At 37.6% G+C, this 12,554-nt stretch overlaps 1 protein-coding gene across 4 annotated transcripts in view; it reads right to left on the minus strand.

Moving 5' to 3' along the window:
• Positions 1-12,554, minus strand: part of EPHA6 (EPH receptor A6) — a 519,909-nt gene that overhangs the window by 111,628 nt on the left and 395,727 nt on the right. For all 4 annotated transcript variants that reach the window (XM_082778844.1, XM_082778842.1, XM_082778843.1 and 1 more), the window contains 2 exons: positions 11,346-11,416; positions 8,321-8,446 (listed from right to left, as the gene is read on the minus strand). In XM_082778844.1, coding sequence (XP_082634970.1) covers positions 8,321-8,446; positions 11,346-11,416 — 197 coding nt within the window. The remainder of the gene's footprint in view (positions 1-8,320; positions 8,447-11,345; positions 11,417-12,554) is intronic.

Consider the following 12,554-nt stretch of genomic DNA (forward strand, 5'->3'; position numbering starts at 1 on the left):
GTTTGTGGTATAAGTGAGCATGCTATGAGGAAGTAATGTAAAGAAGCTTAGATTTTACTTCTAATGATGACAAAATACCTATCTATAACTACTTATAAGGCATGTCGCATCAAGACCTACATGAATAGTAATGCTGTTAGAGTAGAAGAATGTATGACTACCCTGCACTTGGAGAAGGCATTTAAAAATGTACTTAACACTATTATGTTTCTGAAAAGCACTTGCACATGGTTTATTTAAGTGACTTATGTACCTACATGAAACTAACTACCTATTCCACAGTTTGAACAGCCAAAGGCCAATAGTTTCAGCAAATCAGGACTGGGTTGTGTAACAAGAAGAATCTTAAAGCTTGCTTCAACTTGTGTTCAATGTACAAAAAGGTCTTTGAAGAACGCACATCTCACATTCACTTTGGACATTTACTAATTGAGTTTGCATTGAAACCACAACTTTAATTTGATCTTGGAGCCACTCAAAAGTTATTTAAAACCTATACCAAACATGCCTTGGATGCCTGCAGGTCAGTTTTCAATGGGTTGTAATTCAGTAAATCAAAAACAATGTTTACAAAAATACGTCAAAGCACTTGTCAGTGCAAGGTATTTCCATAACAAAATCAAATTTGCTACCCTAGCCATTTTGGAATCAGAAACACTGAAAAACAACAAAAAAAGAAGGTCATAAACAGATTTATATTTATCTGGAGAAAATAATTTTTTATACCCTCCGCGGAGTGCTGTATGAACTAGTTTTCCTTGAAGTTTAACTACAGAATGAAAGAAAATACAGTGCGTGACTAAATATAAGCTGAATACAGAAGAGATAGACTGAAAGACAGAAGCTTTACTTCAGAAAATTAGAAATCACTGATATTATAGGATTAGAATGGTTGTTGTCAGACAGTCTTTATTTTACTAGGCTATGTCACTTCCTCTATAATATAAAACCATGTAGTCAATAAGATACAAGAAGAGTGGAGGGATTAAAAAAAAACCAACACAATTTGATAGCTGGCCTTTCACTTCAAAACAGAGACATCATCAAGTGCAAGAGTGCAGTTAACAGATGTGGAACATAACCTCTGAATAAATTAGCCTATTCTTAAACAGCTAACGAAAGCCAAGTTTCCCAGGTCATCTTTCCACCAAAACAACCCTATTTCTTTTATTTTTATCTTATTTTGAAAATAAATGTGAGCTTTATAAAAGTGTGAGCTTCCCTAAAGATATGTAATGTGTGTAAACACACATGTCACAAGACTAATGCTCTGGGAATCTTTTGACAAAATGTGGGGGGGTTGGCAAGAGAATTTCCTATATGATTTACGTGTATTCCCTTTATCTCATAGAAGGCTCTGCTTAAAACTGTTTGCCCGACTAGGGCCACTGAAAAAGCAGTAGTTAATTATTTATTATTTCAAAATTCTACCATAAAACAAAATAATGAAACCTGAATGTTTTGAAGGATACAGAGTCACAGAATCACAGAATGGTTGAGGTTGAAAGGAATCCATGAAGTTTAATCCCCAGTTCAATATCCCTCCTCAAACAGAGACACCTAGAGCAGGTTGCCCAGAACAATGTCCAGGTGGCTTTAGAAGATCTCCAAGGATGGAGACTCCATAACCTCCCTGGGCAATCTGTGCCAGTGCTTCCTGATATTTAGATTGAACAAGTTGTATTCTGCCTAACCCACATCACATAGGCATGGTATATCAATTGTTTTATTCTGTGATATATCCAGCAGTGTTAGAATTTCTCTCTAAAGCCATGGCCTTATGAGGCCAGAAACAAACAGAAAATCTTACTGGTTTTTCAAACTTAATTAAGTCATCTTAAAATTAGAAGAAAAAAAAATAAGTTATTTCTCTTGCTGAAACAAAGTGTTAAGGAAAATAAATATTAAAACCTTCATATCCAGTTTTTGAAGATATTTCAAGAAAAATAAATTTGTAAACTGCAAAATCTCATTTTTTAGAAAAAAATGGAAAGCACTGGTTATAGAATAAATTCTTTTGCTATTAAAATATAATACAAGACAGTACTACAACTTCAGAATTTCCGAAATAATAGCATTGATACCTTAGGGACTGTAGAGTTGTTCAGCAAGTGTTTTGAAACGAATTAAACTGAAAAAGGCACTTGAAGGACTTACAAACCCAAGATTTATTATCTGTATAACATCCGAAGTGGGAGAAGAAACACCATGTCTTGCCCTGATCTGTCTCTTTTCCCTTTTCTGAATTAATAATTTGTACAGGCAGAATACTCCCCTTGGATATTGTGACTGATGAACTGATAAACATAAAGACTAGCAGTATTTTTTTTTTTTTTGTGGTGTGATGTCAACCAGACAGTTATTACATTTTGAAACCTAAGGTATGTGTAATAATTTCTAGGTCTGGTTTAGACTAGATAAGGATCAATAATATCACTTAAAGTGTTGAACTATTTATGCTGAGAAACATTCTGACAAGATTCCCTTCCAGAATATTTTTTTCTGGACTTCTGTTAAGATAAAGAAAGAATTTTAAATTACTTTAAGTGAAAGGGAAATGTATTCAACAAAAGGGATTTTTTAAATCTAAGAATCTGATTGTTCAGATGGAAGATAAACAAGACAAATACTGGCCCTGCAGCACTAAAGTTTCGTGACTGCATGGGTAATAAGTAGAAGCTAAGAGACAGATGTCAACGAAGTCAACACCATTCCTTGCTCCAGGGAAAAAGCTGGTGATAACTAGAGTGAACTAGAGTTCATTGTCTGTTCAGTTTTAATAATGTGTAAATAATCTATGTTTTAATGATATAAAACTGACATGTCTTATTGTATGTTACGCAAAAATAAGCTAATTGAGCACTCCAGAAACCTGCCTTATGCAAGCCACACATCCCTTTTCTCATCCAGTCATAAAATAGGTGTTATTTAAAGCAAAACAGGAATAGTCAGTCACTTAAAAGTCCGATATACAGACCTGTATTGCTACACTGTGTTGGGTTTGTATGGCAAGATTCTGGTAGCTGAGTGCTGCAGGGATGGCCTCTGTGAGGAGTCCAGCAGCAGCCCCATGTTAGACAAGGGCCAGCTTCAGCCGACTCCAAAAGGACCTGCCACTGTCCTGAGACAAGTCAATAAGTGATGTTCTTTGTGCCTCTGTGAGAGCAGATTTATGAAAGGGGAAAAAAATACCTGCTGTGCAACAGCAGCTGGGAGAGCAAGGAGTGAGAACCAGCCCTGCAGACACCCAGGTCAGTGCAGGAGGGCAGAAGGTGCTCCAGGCACACAGCAGCAGTTCCCCTGTGGCCTGTGGAGAGGCCCCTGGTGGAGCAGGCTGTCCCTCTGCAGCCCATGGGTCCCACATGGAGCAGATCTCCATGCTGCAGCCCATGGAGGAGCCCCCGGTGGAGCAGGTGGATGTGGCCTGGAGGAGGCTGTGGCCCATGGAGAGCCCCTGCAGGAGCAGGCCCCGGGCCGGAGCTGCAGCCTGTGGAGAGGAGCCCACGCAGGAACAGAGGGTCTGGGGGGAGCTGCCGCCCACCCGTGGGGGACCCGTGCCGGAGCAGTTTGCTTCTGGGGGATGGACCACATGGTATGGAGCCATGTGGGAGCAGTTCTTGAAGACCTGTTGCCTGTGGGCAGCCCCCACGGGATCAGTTCAGGAAGGACGGCATCCCATGGGAGGGACCCCATGGGTAGCAGGGGCAGAGAGGGGCTGTGAAGGAGCGGCGGAGACGAAGTGTCAGGGACTGACCACAGACCCCATTCCTTGTTCCCCTGTGCCACTCAGGGGGAGGAGGTGGAAGAGGGTGGATGGGGTGAACAGTGTTTTTGGTTTGCTTTTAGTTTCTCACTGTTCTAGTCTGCTAGTCATAGGCAATAAATTATATTAATCTCTCTACACTGAGTGTGTTTTGTCCATGGTAGTAATTGGTTGGTGATCTCCCTGTCCTTATCTCAACCCTTGAGCCCTTTCCATCATATTTTTCCCCCTTTCCCTCTGAGAAAGGGAAGTGAGAGCACAGTTGTGGTGGAACTCAGCTGCCCAGCTGGGTAAAACCACCACAAACATGAGATCAAAAGAAGTATCTGACAACACAGAATTGCTGTTTATAAAACTGAAAGGTTGCAGCACCAAAACCAGCTCATTTCCTCCAGTTTTAGTCATTAGACCCGTTGGAAAATTGACAGAAGCTTTAGAATATAAAATAATAAACCATACTGTCTGAAAAATTGAAGAGTTGGCCTCTTCCTTATGTCTCTACCATTTAATAAAGAAAACACAAAGTATAACTTTTAAGAGAGACTTGACAAAGATTTGTCTGGGAATTCCTTCCAAGAAGGGCTGAAGCTTTAAACTAAAGTGCAAGAAGAGATGGGGCAAAAATAGTGTCACAGGAAGGACAAAACCAAAGGATGTCATAGCATGTCAGTGGGTGCAAGTGAGCTCAACACAAAGTGATGCTGAAAGGGATAACATGAAGAAAACCTACAGCAGTGAAGAAAAGGCAAATTGTGGGAATTGGCAAAAAGGCACCTGTTAAACTTTGTGATGAACCAATGGGAGATCTGATGGAATATTTAGAATTAATGATAAAAAAAAAAAAGACCAACAGTTTTGAATCTAGATTTATGTGCATATTTTGTTACTTTAAAGCAGGTCTGCCTACTATTGTGTGTACAAATGGAGTAAGTGTAGGACTGAAGTATGAACAGTTCAGAAAGGACCTTGCAAAGTCTGTATTTTATTTGCTTTATTTGCACCAAAGCACCAGAAGGGAGGACAGTAGTTTGGAGAGTTTCTAAATGTACTGGAACACCAAAAGCAGGTCAGAGGGGAGGACTGGGAGAGCTGAGGTCGCAAGGTCAATTAACTGGCCCTGTGGAATATAGTGGCCATATTCAAAAACACCAGCTCAGTAAATGTCCACTATAATGATTTGAAAAAGGATTTTCACAAGAGATTGCACAAATTCATTTTTTTTCTCAAAGTAATGATGTCTCATGAGCTCAGCACCCTTTCTTAACTTTTTACTGCTTTGCATTTATTATTATAATCTGCCTAATTATATGAACTTGCAACAGGAATGCTTATTCCTACAATTAAATGCTTAGACATTCTCTTTTTATTTTGGCTATGATGTATGTCTTTGACAGTTGCAGGCCAAGTGTCATCTTGATCTTTATAACTATGAAAGGGTATTTTCCAATCTGCTGTCACTGCTTAAAGATCTTCATACTTTTTCAATTTTACCATTTGATGCCACCTCTCTGAATCAGTTTTTAATTGCTTACAGAAAAAATAGCACAGTGTGGAAGAGTGTGTATGTGTTACCAATGATTTTAAGCACTTGTTTTTTTTTTCATGTAACTTAGTATTACCCTTATGCTACTAGCACTTGGCATGAAGCAACAGACACAATTGTATAATATTGCTAATGAAGGATTTCAGAGAAATCCCAATGTCTAGTAAAGTATTCAGAAGTATCTGTACAGCAGAGGGAAACATAGGACAAAAACAATAAAGGAGGAAGCCCTGGTTCTTTCAAGTTGAAAGTTTATTTGTATCTGGGGTAAGTGGAGAGTTTAGATTTTAACTTTTTACAGTGCTGTCATCAGAAATGAGATAATCATTTACTGTTCTACTTCAGAATATTACTTCTGACTTACCTTCAGATAGTTGCAAAATATTATTCAAATAATATAACGTATATTACCAATGCACACCACCCAAGGTCATAATTAGCAAATACTTTAAATGACAATATAGGTACAGAGGTTGGCAAGCTGAAAAAAGAAGCTGGGAAAAGAACTTGACTGTCAAATCCACCTGCACTGCAACTAGTGAATTATGAAGGGCTTTTGGACATGACTTGTTCTATAGAAAAAGCAAATTTGAAACTGCTTCAGGAAAAGATTGCCTTCAAAAATTTCTTGTCCAGAAATGCTAGAAAACAAAAATCAAATATTTGTTATGTTCTACTCTGACATTTTGCAAAATAAAAGTTTTTAGTTCTTGAATAGAAATAATTTGTTTTGAAAAATAAAAGTTACAGAAATTCAGAATGAAAATCATTGATCAAAATAAAATGTTCTAACAACACCTATTTAAGAAATACCATTCTTAATTCAATTTTTAAAAAGGTTTTAATGATTCATTTGGTAAAATATTTTATTTTTAAATTTCACTGAGGTGAAAATTGTAAACATCTTTTTTGTTTTTTACAGGAGTAATTCTCCTCTGATAGGAAATCCATTTTACATCTAGTTGCAATGTTTAGTATGGAATCAGAAAGAAAGCATAAAGGAAGCTTCAGGACTGCTGTGAATTATAATGATATGTCATGTCTCCTAGCAGCTATTCAAGAACTCTGTGAGAATTTGTACTCTCCCTGCCTCAGGCACAGTATTTAACCTGTATCTCGCCTACATGGAAACGGGTTTAAATTTCATCGCACACAGTTTGCAAGTCCTACTGGGCAAATATCTTTGAAGATGACAGATTATTTAAGTAATTTTAGAAGATAAAAAGTATAAAAATAAAATATGTCAAAGCAGGCAAAAATTCACCCCCGAAGACACAACAGAAGGGAAAGGGAAGCTGAGTAAGAAATTTTCATAAATGAATTAAGTTGAGAATAAGGACACAGTTTTCACCTCAACAAAAATCAATAAGCTCAGCCCTTCTCTGTCATATTCAACTCCTCAGAAATCAGCAGTCATTCCAATACTGAAGGTAGTTCAACATGCTTTGTAATCTAAGACATCAATATCTACAGTATGTCTGAAGAAAACGAAGAAATACAACAAATCAAATAGAATATTATCTGCAAAAGTCAGCCCTCTAAGGGCTTTCTCAAGCTAATTCCAATGGTGCACAGTGCCAGCTACACCTTATCTAGCTTTAGCAATCAGGTAAACTCTAAAGTACTCTTTAGAGTTTTGACTGCAGGGTGAAACCAAATTTTCTCTCTTACTTTCAGGTCAATACATCCTTTTCTCTGCTAACAGTCCAGGCTTTATGTCTATTATATTATTTGCATGAGATTTCCTAGTGTATAAACACCTTTTAGCAACACTGGAGTCATTTCCATTGCTATCAGCATAATAAAGTATCATTAAATGAGGGATCTCAGCTTAAAAATACCTCGTTTCTTGGGTGACTAAGATGTATGAAACAAAGGTAAAAAGAAGGCTCGCAATGCATTAGGTATTCTTATGGAAATTTTCCTGACAACAGCACAAATTCTGTAGTGGGCTCACTATGAGCAAATTACAGAATTACTTTCTTTACTCTTTTTTCCTTACTGACGCTCTTCCACAAGGTGTAACTGAATTTTGCTCTCTGTTGTATCATGATTTTTTTTTTTCTTGATGTCATTAAAGTTAGAACAAGTAAAAAAGTTCAAAAAATCAGCCATTTATGCTGGCATTTATTTATTAAGCAAAAGAAAAAAAAAAAAAAAAGTATTGTCAAAGAAGGTCAAGAGTGGATTGCTCAAAGATGGGCATTGGAATATGGCAGTGTGCACATAGTATCGCTGAGGATGTAATGCATGCCAGTGAACTCCAGACTCTCCCTGACAGTCTCTTTCTCCTTTTGATTTGCTTTAACACCAAAAAAATGTGGTGGGCCTTCTGAATGACACATTGGTCACAATGCATGCACTGAGATCCACTAGTTTGGTTACCTCTTAAGAACATTTTGAGCCTCATCTCTGTAGGTCCTCAGTAAACAATAATAACATGCCACCTGTCCTAGAGTGTCCGAACACAAGTTGAAAGAAATGGTTTTAGAGGACCGATCTTTACATGTTTTTTCTTCTCTGTAAGGAAATCCAGTATCTTTGTCAAATGTATCTTCAGGGAAAAGACAGAATCAAGTGGGCCTACCACACAGCTAATCCAAATCAAGTAAAAATTACTATATTTTCATAGTGCACATTTACCTTATATAACACATCTTTATTCAGTCAAAGACTGAATTAGATAAGTACAGTTGTCTTTATGCTAACCATACATAAGCTAATCTTTTCTCATGGGTATCTAATTTATTTAGACGGCCTGTCTGTACCAAACCTCCACAAAGCTTATTGAAATAACTGAGCTGTTATGGGAGAACAGGCACACAGAGATCCTTAGTAGCAGCTGGACAGGAAGGCTGCTGCTGTAACTTCAGAAAATGAAAGACACTTGAGAATAAACTGGACTATCAGGGAAATATGCCATTTTTAACTACTTAACCACTTGCATTATCATGACAACTTCAGAAAAGTAGTCTTTCCATTCATAGACAGTTTTTGAATGTGTTTGCTTTTACCTGCCCCAATGACTCTCTCAATGCGAATTCTTGAGGGATCAATCTCCTTTGCAAATTCATGGACAGCAAGAGATGGGTCTTCATATGTGTCTGGATCAATGTATGTTTTGATTCCTGGGAAACGTACTGCAAAAAAGAGAGAATACTAGGAAACAAGCATTCTTTGATACTCACACATTATAACAATATAGATATTAATTTTCCGACACAATCAAAAGCATTCAAAATTGCTCCTTGAAACTGCAAGCGAGGTCCTGCTGAACCCTGCTCGAATCTCTTGAGATATTCTAGGTGACTGAAAGCATGGGTATGTCATCAGGATTGTTGCAATGCATTCTTACATCAGACTTCCCTTCAGCTTGCAATGATAACTGATAACCAGTGTCAGTGTAAACCCCAGAGAAAATATAGGCATAGGGTTCTCTGAATTTTATGTATACATCTAGGTATTATCATGTTTGCTGGCTACACAGGTGCCAGAGGAACAAAAAAGTCAAAGGCCTTTGGAAAACTCAGTCTTTGGATTTCAATTGATAAGACAGTGTCAAACTCTTATGCAGTTCTGTCTCTGTCACAGCTGAACCAAGCATCTCCTGAGAAAATAACAGCCCTTCCTAAGTTTTGAGATAAATGCTATTTTAGGTAAGTCAAAGTACTTTTTTTTTTTTTTTTAATTTTATTTTATTTTTGTAAGCATTTCCGTTCCAACTGATACTTAGTATTTTGGTCTAAAGAGGCTCCTTGGTGCCTCTGCACTTAGCTCACATCCTGAAGGAATTTTTCAAGTACAGATGGTAAATTTGGAAACTATAACCTTGGAAAATTCAGCAAGTCACAAGGGAAAATATGAGCTCTGTGCTGTTCAGCTGAAAGGATGTCTACAGAGACACCAAGTGAAGCCTCAAAGATATGGTGAAAAGCAGATCCCCACGATTGACAGTGATTATTTTCAAAGATGTTGTGTCCTCCTTTGCTACTCCTTGGACAATTTAGACAATCTGTCCTTTACTTTGAAAACACTGTTTGCTAATTTACTCCTGTCTTTTACTGGTGGATGGATGAACATTTGTTTTGCCAAACAGGTCCAATCTTTGGGATCCTCTTCGCTGAGAATGGGTCCTGGAGGACTGTGCTGCTTTGTTCTATTCTGATCAGCTTGCACAACCAAAGAGCCAGGTGCAAGATGAGAACAAAAAATATCCAAATCCATTTACAAGGCTTTGATAATTTCTGTCTGCTTCCTTGGAGATGGCTGCAGCAACAGTGGGTTGGTGCCAGATTGCTTTGGCAGGTTCCAGCAAGGCATCATTTTTCTGGCATGGCTAATATCCCTTGTGTTCCTGAATGTAGCATGTCCAAGAACTTACGTTGTTTCTCTTGGACTATCTGGATAAGAAATTCTTTAGGCTCCTGCAATGTAGTGATTAAGTTCTGGAAAACTTTCAATTCATTAACAGACATTGATGTAGATAATGCATCAATTTAGCATGATAAGAGGAGAGTATTGCAGCTGGGTACAGAGAACCTCTTTAAAAGAATTAAGTACCACTCAGACTTCTTCCTCTTATCACTTAGTAGATGAGTTTAAATTACTTCCTTATCTGATGAGTCTAAATACATTAGGTGAGACCTAGTTAAGGATGTACAAATATGACTGGGCTTCATTAAGTCACCTGCAACACCCATTTGGACCAATTCTGATAGAGTACACACACCATTCAGAAATGGGAAGCACATCATGTGATTCCACATTACCAGCAAGATTATGGACCCCTTTCTAACTTTCTTCAAAGAGTATATTCCTTGAAATCTTCCTCAGAGTCATGCAGAGTTCCCAAGGGATGGAGGTAGGATAAACAGGAGGTTGTTCTTCTCTGCTTGCAACAGAAGCATAGGAGATAAAGCACGGACATGACTAAGCTAAGAAATGGGAAATGCTAAGAAGTGCTAACAAATGCTAACAGCAGAATTTGTTTTTTAAAACATCTTCAGCTTGTCTAGGGGAGGTGACCCCATAGAAACTGTGCAGCCTCATATCTTGTTTCAGGTTGAGATGCTAGATACCAAATCTGTAAGTACTCAGCAGTCAGGCAAAGATTGCTACTAGCATGAAAAAGGTACTTGTGAAGCCAGTGAGTGCTCCCATTGTAAAGGAGGGAATATTGTTGGCAATACAGTCCTGGCTATTGGGGTAAATCACAGTAATTCCTCTTGATCCTTGGTTCTGTGGAGGACATGCATGATCAGGTAAATACCCTCTTGAGTCGGATGCTGAGATTACCCCCAAAGAATGGGAAGCCTCTTAGGTGAAGCTTTGTGTCAGCATGAAATAGGGGATATAGTGTAGTCAACTGAAGAAGGATTTTATTTCTCATGACATAGCTTCAGTCTTGATCATAGTATTTCCAGGGATGTTTTCAAAAATGAATTAAAAAAATAATAAAAATATAACACCCTTTCTAGAAGTAAATAAAAACTTCTTTTAGCTACTCTAACATAAAGTGATGAAGCTAGTAATAACAATTAAGTAGCTAAACTGAGCTAAATAACTAATATACTGCTCATGAGAGCTTTTCTCTCAGAGTACTGATCAGTGAGAAAGAATGTGAGAGAACGCAACCCATTCTACTTTTTATTTCTTGAGTGGCCGGAAGTGTAGATCCCAAAAGGCATTAATAGTCAAAGAGAACTGGCTACAAATATGGCACACAGTAACCAAGAGTGTTATTCTGAGGCAGACATTCAATAGGGTCCAGACCAGTTGTGAACTCACAGAAATACACCTGGAAAACTGATAAATGTGATTAATAGAATACCAAAAAAAAACTCTTACTCACTGGAGTGAATTTGGTGAAATTGTCCAAGAGAACATAGAAATAAACACAGTCTTGATGGTGCAGATAATAAGGAACTATTCAAATGGTCAGATTAAAACATGAAGGGCAAAGGACGCACACAAAACAATGAACATTCTTCATTTAAAACCTAATATAGATTTTATGTAACACAGCGTTAAACTACTTACAATGTCCATTTTGCAAGTGAGCCCTTCTTTTTTCTTCAGATTTCATTTTGGCCTTTATGTACCACTGGCATCTTTTAAGAAAAGCAAGTGAGGTTTAAATTAAAATAGTTGTCATATATAAAATAAATGTACATTATTTTATCTGCAGATTTATAAAAGCCAAAATTTTGCATTCTGAATCAAGAGATTTAGTTGTGAAACTGAAAAGAGAAAGACACACAAAGAGCTACAGCAAATTAGATACCAATGAAAAAAAATCACAGTTGGATTAGTAGTGAAAATGACTACTGAAGTTTCATGCAATACTTTATTTCCAAGTTTGAAAGAATCTTAAATACTTTGCATACACTGGCTTAGGCAAATTAAACCTTATGCTATTACCTTTTATACCCATTGGGTCAAAAAAGCTCATAATTTCTTCATAATATAATAAGTTCTTTGACTTCAACGTATTTCATGAAAAAGGATTTTTTTTTTCCCCATTAAGACTGCTATTTTTTACTTCTGATTAGCTCTGTTCAGTCTGTTAGGCAGATTTGTTATTTCTTATAAGATAGCTGCTATCTCATAGGATAAACTGTATGTAGCCTGCTATGTGAATACAGTAATTTAGCATAGGCCTGGATGATTGCAAATCCTTGGCAAACAATGCTAAACCCTGTTGATATTCATTAACAGTTAGCAACCTTACCTGGCAATTCAAGGTTATGCTGGAGAAAACTGCCACATGGCAAGATTTCAGGTTCCCTCTAACAAAACCTCTCCTAATTTTAATGCTGTCTATCTGTGGGACTGTTAGTGCCCATTTAGAGGGCCCAATGATGGGAGAAACTGTTTAGGGTCAAGAAACTAACATAAGATTTGCTCTCGGTCTTATAGGCTCTTACTCACTGAGCAGCCTAAGAAGGATGACTTAGAGGGAAACCTCTGGAGCTAAGGGCTAGGCTGAGGGCTAAGGGCTATCTGGGCACCAACAGCAGTGCATGTGGACATACGCTTTGGTGTACAGAAATTCAGTTCCATAATGAGCTTTGACAAAATGACTGGCTTTTTTGTGTTCATAATCAGCCTAACAAAATAAACTATAATTATAGATAGTGTATGCAGTAAAATAGTAACCACAGAGAAATGGGAAATATGTGAACACGCCCACCTCCTCTCAATGGTTCATTTAAACTACTGAAAAAGATTAGGAACACTGACAAATGC

This window comes from Aythya marila, assembly GCF_965140915.1.
Source record: "Aythya marila genome assembly, chromosome: 1".
In the NCBI taxonomy this organism is placed as follows: Eukaryota; Metazoa; Chordata; class Aves; order Anseriformes; family Anatidae; genus Aythya; species Aythya marila.